The sequence below is a fragment of the Mandrillus leucophaeus genome, unplaced genomic scaffold (assembly GCF_000951045.1).
Source record: "Mandrillus leucophaeus isolate KB7577 unplaced genomic scaffold, Mleu.le_1.0 Scaffold92, whole genome shotgun sequence".
NCBI classification, from domain to species: domain Eukaryota; kingdom Metazoa; phylum Chordata; class Mammalia; order Primates; family Cercopithecidae; genus Mandrillus; species Mandrillus leucophaeus.
In genome coordinates this window covers 2541193-2560080 of record NW_012110030.1, presented here as the reverse complement: position 1 = coordinate 2560080, position 18888 = coordinate 2541193, and the positions used below count along the sequence as shown (strand labels likewise).

General features: G+C 35.9%; 1 protein-coding gene across 7 annotated transcripts in view; it reads left to right on the top strand.

Moving 5' to 3' along the window:
- Nucleotides 1-18888, top strand: part of PTPRD (protein tyrosine phosphatase, receptor type, D) — a 462557-nt gene that overhangs the window by 234952 nt on the left and 208717 nt on the right. For 6 of the 7 annotated variants that reach the window (XM_011969903.1, XM_011969904.1, XM_011969898.1 and 3 more), the window contains 4 exons: nucleotides 885-896; nucleotides 2854-3123; nucleotides 5977-6558; nucleotides 17264-17397. In XM_011969903.1, the coding sequence (XP_011825293.1) occupies nucleotides 885-896; nucleotides 2854-3123; nucleotides 5977-6558; nucleotides 17264-17397 (998 nt within the window). The remainder of the gene's footprint in view (nucleotides 1-884; nucleotides 897-2853; nucleotides 3124-5976; nucleotides 6559-17263; nucleotides 17398-18888) is intronic. The other variant, XM_011969901.1, reaches the window with a different exon arrangement.

The window sequence follows — 18888 nt, the reverse complement described above, 5'->3', positions numbered from 1 at the left end:
ATACTTTCTTAATTATAAACACATAGTATTTTATATATATATACATACACATGTGTATTCATATATGTGCACATACGTACACCTTTTTTGAATTGTTAAGACTTACCGAAATGTTTAGTGTTTTGATTGCCATGGAAAACTGTATTTTAAATAGTAACGTGAGTTGTCCTTGAGACAAGAATGAATTATAAGGATACATTCATATGTTCTCATGAAGTAATAGAAATGATTAAATTTTGAGCTTATGAATGGCTATGCCTTTCCACTCAACTAGAATGAAGTACTTCCGCTTCCCGAGAGTTCTCAAAGCCAGTTCCTGTAGTTATTTTTGTCTAGTGGAAGTGTTCTTATTCTTGGTCTACATATCTGTGAATAACCACGAAGGCATGGGTGGGGGTGGGATTAAATTAAAGACTGAGAGGGCTTTAAGTTACAATAGGATGGGTTCCCTTAAGAAAATACCTAGCTTGATTTTGAAATTTTTGTTAGAGGTAATTTTGTTTCCCTGGGGATGTTTTTCTCTCCTTTCTTTTTATGGAGTCTGGGGTGGGGAAATATGAAGAAAGCCGTTTCTTCTCTAAATTCTTTGAAAGTCCCTTGATCCTTTTTCCACAATAGTGACCTCCCTTGCTGCATGAGGCATGTGTACCTTCTTCCATGGAAAATTTCAAAATGATGCTAGCTATTGTTTCTAATACCATGGTAGTCTGTGAGATATTGCTAACTTTTCCAGCTGAGGTAGAAAGGATGAACTAGAGCGAATAAAGATGTTCAAGTAGCAGTTGAAAGCCTTGATATGGCCTTTTTACTCTCTCTGTGTTTCCCTTGTTTTTCTCCTTTCCTCATTTCATTGTGTTCTGCATCAAACCCCCTACATCCCTCAGAGCTGCGAGAAGGTTGGTGTGTTTTTTACTTTTTACCCACCTTACAAAACTATTAATTAAACCAATAACAAAGAATACAAATGAAATGAATGTAGCTGCATTGTGTTCTTCTTTTGGTTAATGGTATGTTTTAGCAGAGAATGCCCTGGCCATGGCTTCTGGTGCTTGCTGGTGGTATCTAACTGTGGTGCATGATGGGAGAGAATGTACCTGGGTGCATGGTAACTGGTAACACTTAACTCTCTAAAGTCCAGTTAACTTGGTCAGTGTTCCTGCTTTCCTTCCTGCTCCACTCTCCCCGTCTCCCACCCCGCCTTTAATTTCTGTCTTATAAGGATGCCTGCTGCCCATAGAATGACTTTTTCTAGTTTCTCCCCTAATCCCAAGCATGAAGACTAAACTCTCCTCCATTTTTCTTGATATGTTCTTTGATACCTCAGAGTCTACACTGGCTCCTGCTTGCTTTGTGTGACTTCTGTGAATTGACTGCAGGAGGCATGCTTAGCTTTCTCTTCTTCTCCCATGACTGTCATTCACCCATGAGGCCATTGCAGTGAGCCATCTCAAATCAGCGGAGGTTTATCTTGACTTTAAGTGCAGCCAAAAAGTTTTCAGACAGAATTACTTATCTTCTTCTTGGGGTTATGAGGTTATTTATCAGTTTATTTATAATTTTTAAAATCACTTTATTAAATGTATTTAAGGTATGCTCCTAAAGATTACCCTCTAGAGCTCAAATTCTTATGGTATGACGTTTTGCCAGTAAAAGCCCCAGATGAAACCAATTTCTCTCTCACCTTCTCCTTGTATCACATCCAAAACGCATTTACTTAAACACACATAAACCTGCAAATTATCTGAAGCAGGAACACTGAACTTTAATTGCTTGGTAATTTTTCTGTGTTATGTTGCTTTAATATGATCTCTTCTCTTAATGTCATGTCCTGCTGTATGTTTTCCCAATGTCTCTCAATTTGAATGTGGGCATAAAAAGCCTTTTAAAAGATTTTGTTGTCGTTTATGTTGTTTTACCTTAGATATGAATTGAATGGAATCCTGTATGTGAAACACCCATCTCTTTTTCTGAATTTGAAATCTTTACCTTTAACAACTTGAGCCTAATCTATCTTTCAACCCTGTCATCCCCTACATCTCTGTATTTCAATCATTATACTTTACCTCCCCCTTTCGTGTTTATTTCTGTTGCCCCATTACTTCTTCTGCTGTCATTGCTGTCTTGGATTCCAGCCATTCTTTCAATATCCTTAGCACGGGCCTTGAGATTCCATCTTGTGCATGCCTTGCATGACCCAATCCAGTATCTCTACTGGTGTTAGCCTGTTTCTTCTTCTGTTACTGCAAATCAATATGTATATACATTTCTGTGTTTGTTCCAGTGTTAGTGTGAGGTCTTGAGGCTGCATCCACTATGAATCTGAAAACATAAAGTGCACTTTCAGTGTACTGTAGGTGATGTTTTCCAGGGCTGGGATGTGACAGTGTGGTCCCACACCTACATTCACATCAACTGGAAGTGCACAGCACTGAAGTTGGTTTTGATACTCAACTTAAACATGCTGGTGACCTTCCAGCTCCCTTTTCTGCATATACATGCCTGCATAGAATCATTGTTATATGCCTGCATGTATATGTTTTTGTGTTTATCTTATGCATGATGTTTGTGTATTGTTAGTTTGTAGATAGTTTTTTGTGGGGCCCTTGTAGGTCTGAATCAACTTTTGTATGAGTGTGTCTAAGATATCAATGACTAAACTAAATAATTCTGTGTATACACACACCATACTTGTATGGTCTGTATTATCCACAGTTTTTCTTTATGTTTTGTTTTTGGACAATCCACAATATGTTTCAATTGTTGAATCGTGTCTGTACGGTGCATGTCATGTGTTTAATAATCCACTTTTTCTTGCCTTGTATATGTTATCATTTCCCTTGTGTTTTGTTCCAGTTCGCCGTGTCCCACCAAGATTCTCTATCCCACCCACTAATCATGAAATCATGCCAGGTGGAAGCGTTAATATCACCTGTGTGGCCGTGGGGTCACCAATGCCTTATGTAAAGTGGATGTTGGGGGCAGAAGATCTGACACCTGAAGATGATATGCCAATAGGAAGAAATGTGCTAGAACTGAATGATGTAAGACAGTCAGCAAATTACACCTGTGTTGCTATGTCGACACTGGGTGTCATTGAAGCAATAGCACAGATCACTGTCAAAGGTATGCTCAATGGATCATGCTTTGAGGATCTGGGTATGCTTAAGCCAAGTGATTAATGCCTCTAGGAAGCCCATCCTTGAAAATCTAAAATAATTCATTATTCAGAGTTTTAAATGTGTGTATAACCTAATCATATCTGTGGTATTATATAAGATGCATAAGCTTAGATAGGCGGATTTTTTCTTGGAAGTATCTGGCAGCCTATGTAGAGATAATCATCAAAATATTAAAAGACAGTTCATGGAGGCCCAGGCATTAACCAGACAGAACTAGGAATTTTAGACATGGTCAACCATTATGGTGGGACTGATGTGTACAGTCTACATACTAGAACAGAACCTTGATAAGAACCCCAAGAAAAGTCAATATGAGCATTAATAAATGCTTAAAATTTCTAAATACAAAGGAAAAAGAAGAAAAAAGTTGAAATCAACATAGTCTAATAATAGATGATTTAACTTTTTGGCAGGCCCTACTGTTAGAAATCAAGAGGCAAGTAGTAGTATATTCTGTTTTAGTTTTATCTTTCACCTTGCATAGATGAGTGCTCAAGAAATATTCTTTCCTTTAGAAAACAGACTAAATATCACCCAAGTACCGTATTACATGAATATTTTTGAACCAAAGAGAAAAAGAGTACAAGCATGTGAGGATACCAGTTTGTTTGTTTTTTCCCAGTATTTATAGAATTTGAGAAAGTGTTTGCAAATTGAATCAGACATAGGGCAACTTAAGTTTTCTGCAAATGGCTAGAACTATTGCAAAATGACCACAAATTATCTTCCTTTCCTAGGCAAAGTTGTAGGCGTTCGGAATTCAGCAGCAAGTCAGAGAAGTATGAGTTTGCTACACTTAAAAAGCTGCCATTCTTAGATGTGATCTTAGAAAATGCAATACACATGTTATAACTGGTGTCGTATCTCTAACCAAGCATATATATCAAATATGTGCTATATAAAACTAATGACATGAGAACAAAGGTACACATTGTCAATATTTATAATTGTGTGAAATAATGTTGTGTTGTATAAACTTAACATCATAAGCACACATGTATTTATCTGTACATTACAGATATAAAACCTGTACTGTACAATAAATGTGACTTAGTGAAACTGATAATGTCAGCTAAATATCAGTGAGCACAACTTTAATTAGCAATATTTGTATTTGCTTTGAAAGTTCAGAAAGACATGTAGGGGAAGTCTGGATCACACAGAGCCTTGAAAAATGCCAGGCCAGAATATTTAAACAAATTTAATTTTATTATTATTTTCAGTAAATTCCCTTGGCAAAATATTATCGTTCTGTAGTTCTTTGAGTAGTGTGTAAATATTGAATCACCTTTTTTATAATTACCATTTCAGCTTTAAATATTTGAAGGTTTGCTGAAGACCTTTAAGAATTCAAAAGCAGGGGCCACTTTCAACTAATATTTTGTTCACCTTCTTGTCTTTGTTTTCCTGACTCGTGTCACTTCCCTGTGATTTCCACCTCAAAAATAAACAAATAAAACATAAGGGTGAATCTTAATGGCAAATTAAAATAAAACAAAAGAACGGGTTGAAGAGAGTGAGAAGAATAGGTGCCGACTCATTTATTCAGTTAACTGTTTAACAATTCTCATTAAAAGCTTACCGAGTGCCAGGCAGCATTCTAGGCATTCATGATTTTACAGCAAGTCAGAAGTACGAGTTTGCTGCTCTTGAACAGCTGCCATTCTAGGGGGTGTTATACTTCTTGCCTTTATGTTAACAAGGAAACAGGGACACTAAAGGGCTGATTATATGAATGTTACCCTTTGGGATTTCTCTAAAGAGACAACTATTAGAATGCCCCTTCCTACCCTAATATCACTGCCTTTCAGAATCATTGTTTAGAATAAGGCACTTGAATATGAGGTCAGCAAGGCAGACAGTTTGTATTTTTAATTAGTAGTATTTTTATTTGTATTCTTCTGCCAAAAAGAAACAATTAGACCTCTAAAAAGATGGATTTTATTGCAAATATTTGTTGCGTAGCTACATCAGATATTTCTGATGTGGAATATAGAATGCATATTAATATGACAATAAAATACCTTAAAAAGTGGTTCATGAATGTGCCTTAATTTAGTTCCTTCAGCAATTTTAAATATTAAGAATAAAACATTGATTTGGAATTTCTATTCTTTTGCACCTTAAAATTTTTAGTTCGTTTATTTACAAGAAAATTTTTAGTAATGGTACTATGTCTTACAACAATATAGATGCTGCTATTCTTTCATAGCAATTTAATTTCCTTTTAGTGTATTCCACATTTTATTCTTTTCAATGTTTATTGATATTTCAGTTTTACTGTTTATTTACTGGGGCAAGGGGCTAATTGGCCAAGCTTTTGGTATAATAATAGTAATAACTGCAGCTAATACTAAGGTTTTGTGTGAGTTCCAGATACATTCTAAGAATCTTAGTGGATTGGCTCGTTAATCTTCACAGCAAACCCATGAAATACAGTTACATATAGCTGTAGAATATAACTTAAATAATAATGTTTTTTCCATTTTCACATGCGGAAATTAAAGCACAGAGAGGTTAAGGAATGCATGCAGGATCACTTAGCTAATGAGTAGAGGATTTGGATACAAGCCTAAAAATATACTATCAAGCCCTTCTAGTGAAGCAGTATTTGTGTCACCTATGTATGTTTTACTGTACTTCCTGGCCACTCAGAAAACTACTCTTTGCTGTAGTTTCATTTAATTAAATCTTCAGTAGACACATAATCCTGTCATTTTCATAGTAGAGTTTATAGATTCTTGAAACATTCTAGGGATGATGGGTAGTCATTGTCTTTTATCTTCCCCCATCCAAGCCTTACCCAAACCTCCAGGAACTCCTGTAGTGACCGAGAGCACAGCTACAAGCATCACACTGACGTGGGACTCTGGGAACCCTGAGCCTGTTTCTTATTACATAATTCAGCATAAACCTAAAAACTCTGAGGAACCTTACAAAGAAATTGATGGGGTGGCGACCACACGCTACAGTGTCGCTGGACTAAGTCCCTACTCGGATTATGAATTCAGGGTTGTTGCTGTCAATAACATTGGGCGGGGGCCTCCCAGCGAACCTGTGCTGACACAGACCTCAGAGCAAGCGCCATCCAGTGCCCCAAGGGATGTCCAGGCAAGAATGTTGAGTTCTACCACCATTTTGGTACAGTGGAAGGAACCTGAAGAGCCGAATGGACAGATCCAAGGATATAGAGTTTATTATACAATGGATCCCACTCAACATGTGAACAACTGGATGAAACACAATGTAGCTGACAGCCAAATCACTACTATTGGCAACTTAGTGCCCCAGAAAACATATTCTGTCAAAGTCCTGGCTTTTACCTCAATTGGAGATGGTCCACTTTCAGGTGACATACAAGTCATCACTCAGACAGGAGGTAAGTTTGGTTCAGGATGGGAAGTATGGCAGGCGGGAAGGGCTTGTGCAGAGAGGGGAGGAGGACCAAAACAAAGAAAGAACAAAGATGGTATAAATTTTAATTTTTGAGATTTAGGGCTTCAAAGCAGGAGATGATAGATATCGGAAAAGGAACAAGCATGGACATCTGAAAAACTAATCATTTTGAGCAGAACAATGCATTTAGCACCCCTTCTTTTTAATTTGTATGGGAATGACTTGAAGACTTCTCTGCATGAGATAGAAAAATGTCTCCTCTATGCCCAGTTTTGAGAATAGAAAAACTACACTTCTTTGTAATAGCTAGTATGGTAGAGTGGTCTCAAAAGAGTATTTAATTTGTGTAAGATTGGATGGTTCAAAACAAAGCTAAAAAATAAAACTGTTCCAGGGCCTTGGGTATTTGAATGGCTTATATTTGCCAGAAGCTACTGGCTTAAAAATAAATATTCTCTGAGTGGCTTTAATTTCTGTATTTCTTTGTATGGCCTCAGTGGACAAAGAAAGACAGTTACTGAGATCTCAGATAGAACTTTGGGGCCTGATTCATTAACTTTGCTAAGAGCTACAGCAGACATTAAACTATTTTATGAAGGAATACTTGGTCCTCCCAGTGGTTTTATTTTCCTAAGAGGATATTAAACCTCTTTGGTCTTTAATTCAAGGTGATCAGTTTTGCTTTGGGCTAATATAAAATAAGAGACCCCTTGTAAAGTTTATTCTTGAGCCAGGCGCAGTGGCTCACGCCTGTAATCCCAACACTTTTGGGAGGCCGAGGTGGGTGGATCACTTGAGGTCAGGACTTCGAGACCAGCCTGGCCAATATGGCAAAACCTTATCTCCATTAACAATACAAAAATTAGCTGGGCATGGTAGCAGGCGCCTGTAATTCCTGCTACTCGAGAGGCTGAGGCAGGAGAATCACTTGAACCTGGGAGGTGGAGTTTGCGAGTTCTCAAGGAGCTAAGATTGTACCACTATACTCTAGCCTGGGTGACAGACAAGACTCCATCTCAAAACAAACAAACAAACAAACAAATGTTTATTCTTGAGCATCTGAGAGCTACTTCTTTGACTCCTTATTGAATTGACATCTTTTAAACCTGCATTAATCTACAAATGTTTTGGCAGCATGCTGTTGTCTTGTTCTGAAATCGACATAATAATCATATTATTGGAGACAGTATAATCTGTAGACGTAACTCACTGCTAATCCTGGTAATTAATAAATTCTCTCAGATGCCTGTACTAGATAATGTATCTATCATCTATTTCACTGATACCTGTGAATCACTGACTTGTTTTCACGTCATGGTCTTTATGTGAAGTATGCTTAACTGTTTGTCCTTGCTTCTAGGAATCTCAGAGCACATTTATATTAATAGTTTGTCTGGCTTTATTTTCATACCATTATTTGGTTCTCATTGGCTTGTTCATGGATTTACTCTTTTCTGTACGACATTGTAGGAAAGCCAGCTATAAAAATATGTTTCACCACAGTTGTATTAAAAACTGTCCATATATCTTCTCTATGTGCCATTTGCAGTACTTCTGTATTTATATGCTGTAGTAATATGCAGAAAAAAAAATACTGTAGGCTCTTCTTATCAAAAAAGCTTCTCATTGGAAAATATAGATATCTATAAATCTTGTTCTGCTTTTTCTTGACTAAAAGTGGTCAACTATTATGAGATTGCTTTTTGTTATACTGTTTTAGCAGCTACATAACTATTAAAAAATTATAAGAAATTATATGGGGACTTACATTCCACTTTCAGCTTTTTAAATTTCTCAGCGGTGATATTTTTTCAATCCTTGGTCTTGGAGTAACGTAACCAGGGTTTGAATCCCAAGCTTTCATTTATTAGCTGTCACCTTAAGTGATTTATTTCATCTCTCTCTGAACTTCAGTTTTCTAGTCTACAATAATAACCACCTTATAGAGTGTAGCGGTTCTATTTGTTTTCTAGTGCTCCTGTAAAAAAGAACCACATACTAGGTGGTTTAAACAATGGGAATCTATTGTCTCACATTTCTGGGGCCTAGGAGTCTGAGATCAAGGTGATGGCAGGATTGGTTCCTTGTGAAGGCTGTGAGGGAAAATATACTTCATGCTGCTGCCCTAACTTCTGTTGGTTGGTTTGCTGGCAATCTTTGCTGTACCGTGGCAAGTAGAAGCATCATCTGATCACTACCTTCATCTTTACATTATATTATTTCTGTAAGCATTCCTGTGCCCAAATTTCCCTTTTTACTAGTACACCAGTCATAACGGACTTGGGGCCACTCTTATGGCCTCATCTTAACTAATTCCATGGGTAAGATCCTATATTGAAATAAGGTTATTCTCTGAGGTACTATGGATGAGGATGTCAATATATGGATTTTCGTAGGATGCAATAAAATTCATAAGAGGATATAGATTAGATAATGGAGAGAAACATTCTGTAACTTAATATGTAAAACATTAAATTATTAATATGTAATCATCATAATAGTAGCTAACATATACAGGACACTATACTATGAACTTTGCATGTGTTTATTCTCACAAACCAATTAGGCAGATGTGGAATTATTCCATTTGCCAGTGAGTAAATTGAAGATCAAAGAGGATGAAAAGTGGTTCAGAAACTTGCCTTAGGTCATAAGGTTACTAAGTGGAAAAGCAGAATTTAAATCCAGGGATTCTGGATACTTTTAACTACTGTGCTAGTTACTGCTATAAAGAAATACCCAAGACTGAGTACAAAGAAAAGAGGTTTAATTGACTCACAATTTCACATGGCTGGGGAGAGCTCAGGAAACTTAGAGTCATGGCAGAAGATGAAGGGGAAGCAAGGACCTTCTTCACATGGTGGCAGGAGGGACAAGAGCAAAGCGGGAAGAGCCCTTTGTAAAACCATTAGATCTCGTGAGAACTCACTCACTATCACACAACAGCATAGGAGAAACCACCCCATCATTCAGTCACCTCCCACCAGGTCCCTCCTTTGACACATGAGGATTACAGTTTGAGATGAGATTTGGATGGGGACACAGAGCCAAATCATTATCAACTACCATTACCTTTTAAATTAATAATATGCTTAATGTGATAGTTTTTGCGTTTTTATGCCCACCTAGGTATGCAATTAAATGAAAAGAGGCAGGAGAAAAAAACGCAATTGTTTCATTTGTTCATATATTTAAGAATTATACATAGCTTACTTCTGAAATACTGAAGTAGCTATTAGATTATTCCAGTGCAGAAGCACATGAAAACATTTAGAAATGAAAAAAAAAAAAAAAAACTAAGTTTATCTAAAAGAAGTGGAAGGAAGAACTTTTTTATGAAAGATCTTTACACTCAAGCACTAAATTTGGCTGAAATTTAACTCAATTTAAATAAATTTGGCTAAATTTGGCTCTAAGTTTTGTAAGCACCAGTTTAAAGATAGAAATCTATAGTGTTTCATATTTTTATTTTCTAATGGCAGGAAGATTAAACTATCTAAGAAACAAAATTTTTTTCTAAACTTAATTCAACCAAAATGTGAATCTTTGACAGTTGTGAGAATCCTTGTATTTAGAATGCTAAATGAAAAACACTGATGCCGGCCGGGCGCGGTGGCTCAAGCCTGTAATCCCAGCACTTTGGGAGGCCGAGAGGGGCGGATCACGAGGTCAGGAGATCGAGACCATCCTGGCTAACACGGTGAAACCCTGTTTCTACTAAAAAAATACAAAAAACTAGCCGGGCGAGGTGGCGGGCGCCTGTAGTCCCAGCTACTCGAGAGGCTGAGGCAGGAGAATGGCGTGAACCCGGGAGGCGGAGCTTGCAGTGAGCTGAGATCCGGCCACTGCACTCCAGCCCAGGTGACAGAGAGAGACTCCGTCTCAAAAAAAAAAAAAAAAAAAACAAAAGAAAGAAAAACACTGATACCTTCAGTTGCAATTTATGGAAAAATATAGAAGCAATGTTTAAGTAGACAGACCATATCTTTATTTTTTTATATTACCAGTGGACAGAATATGACATTGAATCATTACTCAGTGAAGGTAATATTATCAGAGGGGCAATTGAGTTACTGTGAGCTGGGGACTCCACTTTCAAAAGCTCTGATTTAATTTAGTGACAGAACTCAGAAAATCTAGATGAATGGGACATGAATGTATTAGAATAGTTGTTCCCACTCTGTTTGACTAACTTTTTTACATGAAGATGTTTCCAAGAATCTTCCATAATAGTTTTACTTTTAATACCTGTTGATTGAGAAGATATCTAGTGATATAATGACTGCCTGCCAAGATCAATAAGCTAAAAAAAACCCCTCCAAAGTAGCACAATGATTTGATCTGTTCTATAGGCTTCATTAAAAAGGCCAGTGGATATTAGTGGACACCTGCCAAAAACAGTGATGTTTGTTCTGATGTAATTAATACTGAGCTGCTCCTTTTTCTTGTTACTGACTAAAGAATTCTTAGGATTTATGCTAGGACAATAACCACTATGAAATACAAAATTTAAGGATATGATTATTTGCACTGCAATTTTTCTCCTCCAACCTTATGAAAATTTAGTGATCAGTAATATGTAGGCATTGAAGTACATTTTAATTACAAATACACAGATATGTACATTTTGATGTCTTCTGTGTCTGAAAGGTACTCATTTAGTTTTATTATCTTTAATTCTGTGACATTCACATTCCTATTTTTTTTTTGAAACTGGATTCCAAAAGAACAGTATTTAGGATCAAAGTGAGGTTAAGAGAGAAGTCTCACTTTTGATTTTATCTAATATGAGTCACACAGATGGATATAAGTGAAGGATTGATGTAAATTTGTATATTTCTGGTAAAACAGAAAATGAGAATATGATCTGTCTGTTTTATAGTGAGAGAGTTTTTCTCCTTGATTGTGAATATTAGTACAATTGACTGTGTTGAGTAATCTTTAAATGGTTTTAAATATGAAAAGACTTTCGTTGTGATGATTATTTTCTGAAATACGGGTCAGTCCTCCCAGTTCTCCATAGCTCTGACTTCTGGCATTACAAAGTCACTTGCAACTAGTTTACCTTGAAAATATGGGAAATATATGGCCTTGACAAGGGAAGTATTTATATTAAGCTAGAAAAATATTTTCATTATTAGAAAACACATTGAGGAAGGAAAAAAGAACATCCTGTAGTTTTCTTATAAAGGTAATTATACTAAAAGCATAGGGTAACTATATTTTATAGAAGAAGTGCAAATAAAACTCTGATAAAAAAGTAAGTTAAATCTCAAACCTAATGCATTAAATGTTGCTTGATGTTCATGCTAATTAGAGGCATTATAAATCTTAAATCCTAATATGTGTCTTTTTTTCTGAACTTTCTTTAGAAAGCATGTCTGACCTTTAGTTCTATTCATTTAATAGATTCTTGAAAATCATCTGACTTATATGGATATATGCCTTCAAAAGATAAAGAATTCTATATATATATTTATCAAATACTAATGACTAGTATCAACTTTAAACATTTTAGGGATGTTAATGCTATTACAAATTCTGGGCATTGCAAAAGTGTTAAAATATAAGCTATGACATTTAGAGACAAAGTCTCTTAGGTTTCCAGAACTTTGTAAATCATTTCATTAGTGTATGTCAATAGTCCTATACAAGCAAACTAGAAAAAGACTGCTTTCTAATAACCAAAGTTATGAGTCCAATTTAAATCCTTTTTCTGAATAGTTTTAACAGTGATTAAAGGAGCACTGGATATAAATACAACTATAATAAAATTTAACTTTTTCTCATTTATATTTAATGACTGTTGAGTAAGATTTGTGCTGATGCTTGTGTATTAAGTACTTATTTTGTCAATGATATATTTGTGGCATTTACACATCAGACTCTTTGTTTTGAATTTTGTTTTGTTTTACTACCATTATAATTCTGGCTGTCGGTTTTATTGTTGTTATCATTTATCAACATGCTAGATACACACATTTTAAAACACGTACCTTATTAAAATACTAGATATTTTAGCAATCATGGGTTTTCTAGTATCTTTGGTCATATTTCATATTTATACTCTAGCAAGATGAAACTGTTGTTTAGCAGTGTAATATGTGTCAACCTTTCTTTAGAGATAATCTCTAAATTTTATTCAAATATTAATCTTTTCTAAGATATCAGCATTTCAGATAATGTGAAGGTTTCTCTTTTGTTAGTCTCTTTTTTTATCCCTTTTCTTTGAGTTGCTTTCACATATTTATATAGAGTATAATTATAATAATGCTCAAGTACTTAATATGTATTAGTGGCATTATAATCTTATTTTAGGGACTTGATAGCTCACATTTCTATTTCCTTGTGAACATTAAATAAGTAATCAAGAGGAAGGACATACCTTTACACTATATAATGACTTCTTAAATATAATATTAAAGAAAAACTTTTGCTTAGTTTATTTCTTCTTTCCATGTCCTATTATAAATTTGGTTTATGGTCAATATCATCTCTCTCCTTTGAATATGAAGTAACTGCTTGAAGGTCTGGATATGCTGTTTTTATTTGCCCATCATTTTCCCAGAATCTCACATTTTCTTATAAAATTTATGTTCAGTTAATCAGCGAAGGAAATGTTACAACACAGAAAAGCTCTTGAATAAAATAAAAATAAAATAAGATATACATAGACAAAGGATTGGTAAGTGAAGGTAAAAAAAAGATACCAGTGAGAAAGTGTGATGTGTAATGATTACAAGAGCGTAAAATATCTATGTGTAAGAAGGCGAGGCACAGTGGCTCACACCCATACTCTCAGTGCTTTGGGTGGCTGAGGTGTAAGGATTTCTTGAGCCCGGGGACTTCAGACAACCTGGGGCAGCATATTGAGACCTTGTCTGTACAAAAAAATTAAAAAATTAGCCAGGTATTATGGCACATGCCTGTAGTCTCAGCTACTCAGGGGGCTGAGGCAGAAGGAGCACATGAGACTTGGAGGTCAAAGCTGTAGTGAACCATGACTGTACCATTGCACTCCAGCCTGGGTGATACAGTAAGACCTTGTCTCAAAACTAACTAAATAAATCAATAAAATGTACGTAAATATTTACATTTATACATTTGTATATATAAATACATATAAACATACATAGAGAGAAAACATTAATAGTAATGTGAAATGGGACCTCTGTAGACACAATATTTGGTATAAAAATTCAATTGACAGATAATGAAAGTACTCCCGTGTCTCAAGTGTTACAGAGAAAACAAATATGACAGTCTGTAGCCCCTAAAGTGTTTTCTTATATACATATATTATGCTTATTAGGACCAATATGTTGGGAATTTAAAAATACATTCATTTTATACCTTTTTTAAAAATTCCTTTGCGTCCTCCGCTTCATGGTGGTGAGTTCAAATATGACGAAATGCCCTGAGGAAGTGATATCAGGTACACCCTCAATTCCCGAGGAAGTGTGGGTAGTAAACCCTTAAGCCATTGATGAGTCTGGAGCCTGAGATCATGAAAGGTTAGTTTAGAACCCTGGCCCATATGCTGAATCTAGCCTGTAGACACATTTTTGCCCCATACAGTGCTTTTAAAATTCAATTAATTTTCAGTAATTAAGAATGGAAAGGTTTTATCTGGAAGGTTCACGATCAACTTCTGTGAAGGAAATCTGAGGCTGGGACAAGAGTGGGCCCACATTTCACAAGGCAGCAGCCTGCTGTCACTGAGCATGGCCTGCACTTCCTCTTCAGGTGGGCGCCACTGGGCCCTGGACCCCGTATGGCCTTCTCACTCTTCTAAATTACCTGACACCTCCAAGCATTTGTGTTCGCATCACATGTTTATTTTATACATTATTCATTTATTTATTTATTTTAGAGACAGGTTCTCACTCTGTCATCCAGGGTTGTTTGCAGTGGCTCAGCCATTGCTCACTGTAGCCTCACCCTCCCGGCCTCAAGTGATCCTCTAACCTCAGTCTCCCAAGCAGCTGGGACTACAGGCATGCTCCACCATGCCCAACTAATTTTTTTAAGTTTTACTATTTTGTAGAGACAGGGTTTTGCTGTGTTACCTAGACTGGTCTCGAACTCCTGCCTTCAAGCCATCCTCCCAACTTGGCCTCCCAAAGTGCTAGGATTACAGATGTGAGTTACCATGCCTAAGCCTGTACCACAAGTTTAAAATCTAATACATGAAGTTACCCTCCGAACCATTTCAAAAGAAGGATAAGGAAAGAACAGGAGAGAACCCCCTGTACATTAGATGAAGACACTTTGCATCAAGTTGTCTAGCCAACTCTTAGCTTTGTGCAAGAATAAAAAGGACAGTGTACTCTCTGAGATGCTGATGTGTCTACTTAAGTCATTATTTAGAGGGAAGGGGCTCTTAATAGAAACAAACAGAATTACATGATCAGATGAAGCTTGTGTCACTAAACAAGAATAAAATATTGAGACCAATTGGGAATTTCCTCAAGACAAATTAAAAGCAAAAAGTAAACAGTTTAAGTAAGAAAAAGTTAATTAGGTTTCCAAGATGTTTTCAATCAATGTCAATTTATTATTAGCATTAGGCAGGGAGGAAATGCATAACAGGCAATTATTATCCTGAGAGCAGCCCTTCAATGTTTTCTGTGTTTCTGATTCTTGACCATACTGTACTCCGGTTTGGTTTGAGTCAGGAGCTAACACAGACTTTCTTGTTTACCAGGAAATCAGGAGAAAGAAAGAAGCAGATACAACTAGGAAAAAAAATCAGTGACTGCATACATAGGCATATGTGTGCATGTTTAGCCTGAGAAACCCTTTCATCATGTGAATATTAGATCCTATCATAATTTTCCCATCTATCTGATCACTCTTGTTTCCATTGTTGCCCCTGCCAGTGCTTTCGGTATTTGCCTTTTAGAAATAATGCATTTTCTATTTGCTTTGCAATTTGCCTATTTGTGTTTTGTTCCCCTCTGTCCCTCTGCCTCTTGCTTCTCGATGTTTTATATTCTTTTGCCTTTCAATCTAAATGATTGTGTTAGGTCACCCACTGGGCAGGTACTGGGGAAAAAAATATGATACTCTGTTCAGAAAGTAAGTTCCCAGAGACATCAAATCAATGAGACTTTCAAGGCCTGTGATTTTTAAAAAGAGAGAGAGAAAAGATGATGACGGCAACTAGAAATAGGAAGCACTGATTATTTGTGACCTTAAGCATCAGTCCAAACATGTATTCCTGTACACACACACACACACACACACACACACACACTCACACAGGCTGACTTACCAGAGCAATAAAATTATCATTAGGGATTCTACAAATCATTCTTGAAGACTGCTTTAACAGAGGGCATTTTTAAAAGGTATACTACAGAGACATAACTATAACAGAAAAGGAAAGCAATACATTTTCTCCGAAGACTTCTTTTCAACTACAAATTATACTGTATTGTATATGTTTTAAAATGTTTTTGCTGAAGTTGCCACTTTAGATGTTTTAAAGTACACTTTAGATGTTTTTTTAACTCCTCTGCTGTGGAGTATTATTGTTTTCTTTTTTTCTTTAAATATAAATGGAATTCTCATTTAAACTTGAGGGACTGTGAACATATGTTCAGCCACAGAGCAGTGAGACATGCCATAATATCAAGGGTAATGATCAAAATATTTTACAATTGGGAAAGCATGGACACTCACCAATCAGAGCAGACAGTGACCAAGAACAATGTACTGTTAGATGTGCCAGTGACACCCTGATTCAGCCTTGTATGTAAGGGATAGAGGGGAACTGATAGGCTCAGGTGTGGACTAGGACGTTTAGGTTAGTAATTATTCTAGTATATTTGAGTAAGATGTTTTAAACCGAATAGACTTTCCGTTCTTTATTACAGCTGATAAACAGCTCTTCCAGATTGTCTATCAAATAGATTACGTGGCTAACAGAATTATAGATGATCTCTTTAAGTTACCATATTTCTGATAAGTAGTATTCTATAAACGTCTTAATTTTAGTAGTAGTTTAGCTTCGTAGCACTAGGGGGGATATTTTGTTTGTATTAGATGTAGTGCATTAAATAATTTAACATAGTTTAGAGATTAGAAGTAATTATTTGTAAGTGATAGAGTTTTGTTTTGTTTTGTTTTTCCTTTTTTACAACTCTTTTTCAAAATATGGGCTGGTAAGACAAAATGGTAAGTGATTCTGTTTGCCTGTAGGTTTTGTTATTGGAGTAAAGGTAGGATCTTATAAGTTTAATTGGAAATAATTTTTAATGTTACATGTAGTGCTAGAGAGTAAGTTCCTACTCAGTTGTAAATAACAATACTTTTAGGTATTTAGCACTTATGCTTTTGGCAATATTGCAAGAGTTTTATTTAAATTATATTATTTATTACTAACAACCATATCATGAAGTAAAGAATTTTTTCCTTAAAATTAAATTCAGAGGCCAATAGACTTTATACTTGTTAGTTCTACTATATCTTGTGTAGACGTTCTACTACTCTGGAGCAGGATTTATAACGTTGTACTTGCCCTGTGTACAAAGAGGTTAACTTGGACAATGTAAAGGAGCTTGTTGTCCACTAAGCTGGTACATGTGTACAGATTTCGAAAGGTTTAAACAGGTACACTGTGAAAGAACTTTGTGAATACTCCTGGTGATTGTGAGTTCAATCCTTTGCCTCCCTGTTTTTAGTACCAGGGCAGCCACTAAACTTCAAAGCAGAACCTGAGTCTGAAACAAGTATTTTGCTCTCTTGGACACCTCCACGCTCAGATACCATTGCCAACTATGAGCTGGTCTACAAAGATGGGGAGCATGGAGAGGAGGTAAGACTATAGTGCTTCTCACCCTGGGAATTATTCCTTACGTTGGGTCACTTCTTTATTTTTGTGTATTTACCCACATTCTTGGTCAGATAGCTATTGAGGACCTTGACGGAAAAGATTTACTACTGAAAAGAGGAACTTGACCGCCCCCCTCCCCAATCCAAAACAACAGCAACAAAAACAGCAGAGTGGTTATTTGGAGGCTTTGGGGAAAAACAAAACAAAATAATTCTTGCTCCTATTGGAATGTGCTTCTGACAGAGCTCCAAGTTCCATAGATGTATCAGGTTATAGAAGAATAAATACTCAGTGAGACTTGGGGACTGTCTTTCTCTTCTGCATGAAAGTATTTAAGTCACTGTGGGGACAGGTGACTACATTAGGTCTATATGTTAATGAAACTCCTTGGCTAGATGAACTAGTCCTTGGCTAGATGAATCTTGCTATGAAGATTTCCCATAGCAAATGTTAATTTGTTTGCTATAAAGTATTTGGTATGAAGGTGAGTGTATATAACATTTGAGTATGCTGTGCAAATAAAATAACAGATTGTAGAAGGCATGGCAATTATTGATCGTCATTGAAAAGAGAAATGAAAACCAATATAACTAACTCATTAATAGCGCTGTTCTAAAGCATCTAATTTTTATAGTAGCACTGGAGCTAGCCTTTCTTATTAATCTGTTTCACATATAATAAAATGGAGGCAAGGAAAAAAAGTTAAATAATTTGCTCAAAGTCTCACACTAGTGGAGGGCAGAGCTGGGATTTGAGTCTAGGCAATCAAGTTCCAGAGTCTGTGTTGTTAATGGTTAGGGTCTACTGCTTCTTGAGTGCAGCTTGAATACATTATAGAAATCGATATTAAGATACATCTAACATTTTCAAAATGAGAATACATAATAGTAATAAGTATGTTTCTTTTATTATTGTGAAGTCCAATGGGAAACATTAGGACAAAAGGGGTTAATGGCACTATATTTGGATATTGTAATAAATTAATATGTTCTTGTAAACTATTTTATTCCATCTGTTTGAATTGAGCAGAATCTCAAAAGAATAGGTTTTAAATGCAGTGCTTTTAGATTTAGCTAACAAAGCCAATATAAATTTAGATTTAGCTAACAAAGCCAATAAAAAATACACTTAAAAAGTTATATAGTTGAAATGCCGGTATGACTTAAAGTGTTCATGATAACAACTTGAGCAATTGGTGTTTTCTATAAGGCTTAAATCAGCTTTGAATTATTTTAAACCTTCATTACCACCGCCAAACTAAAATACATGCATACATACACACATACATATAAAGAGTAAAGGAGAATTGTGATGCTTGAATGTTGGCTCAGCTACTATGCTCTACAATTGCTTATTGAGGGAATTCCATTATTTCTTATTTGGTGGATCTGAAATTTCTGAAAACTTTTGTATTTGTAAGCCAGAATACCCTAGGGATGGTTTCTCTAGTTTTATATTTGAATTCTTCTTCTT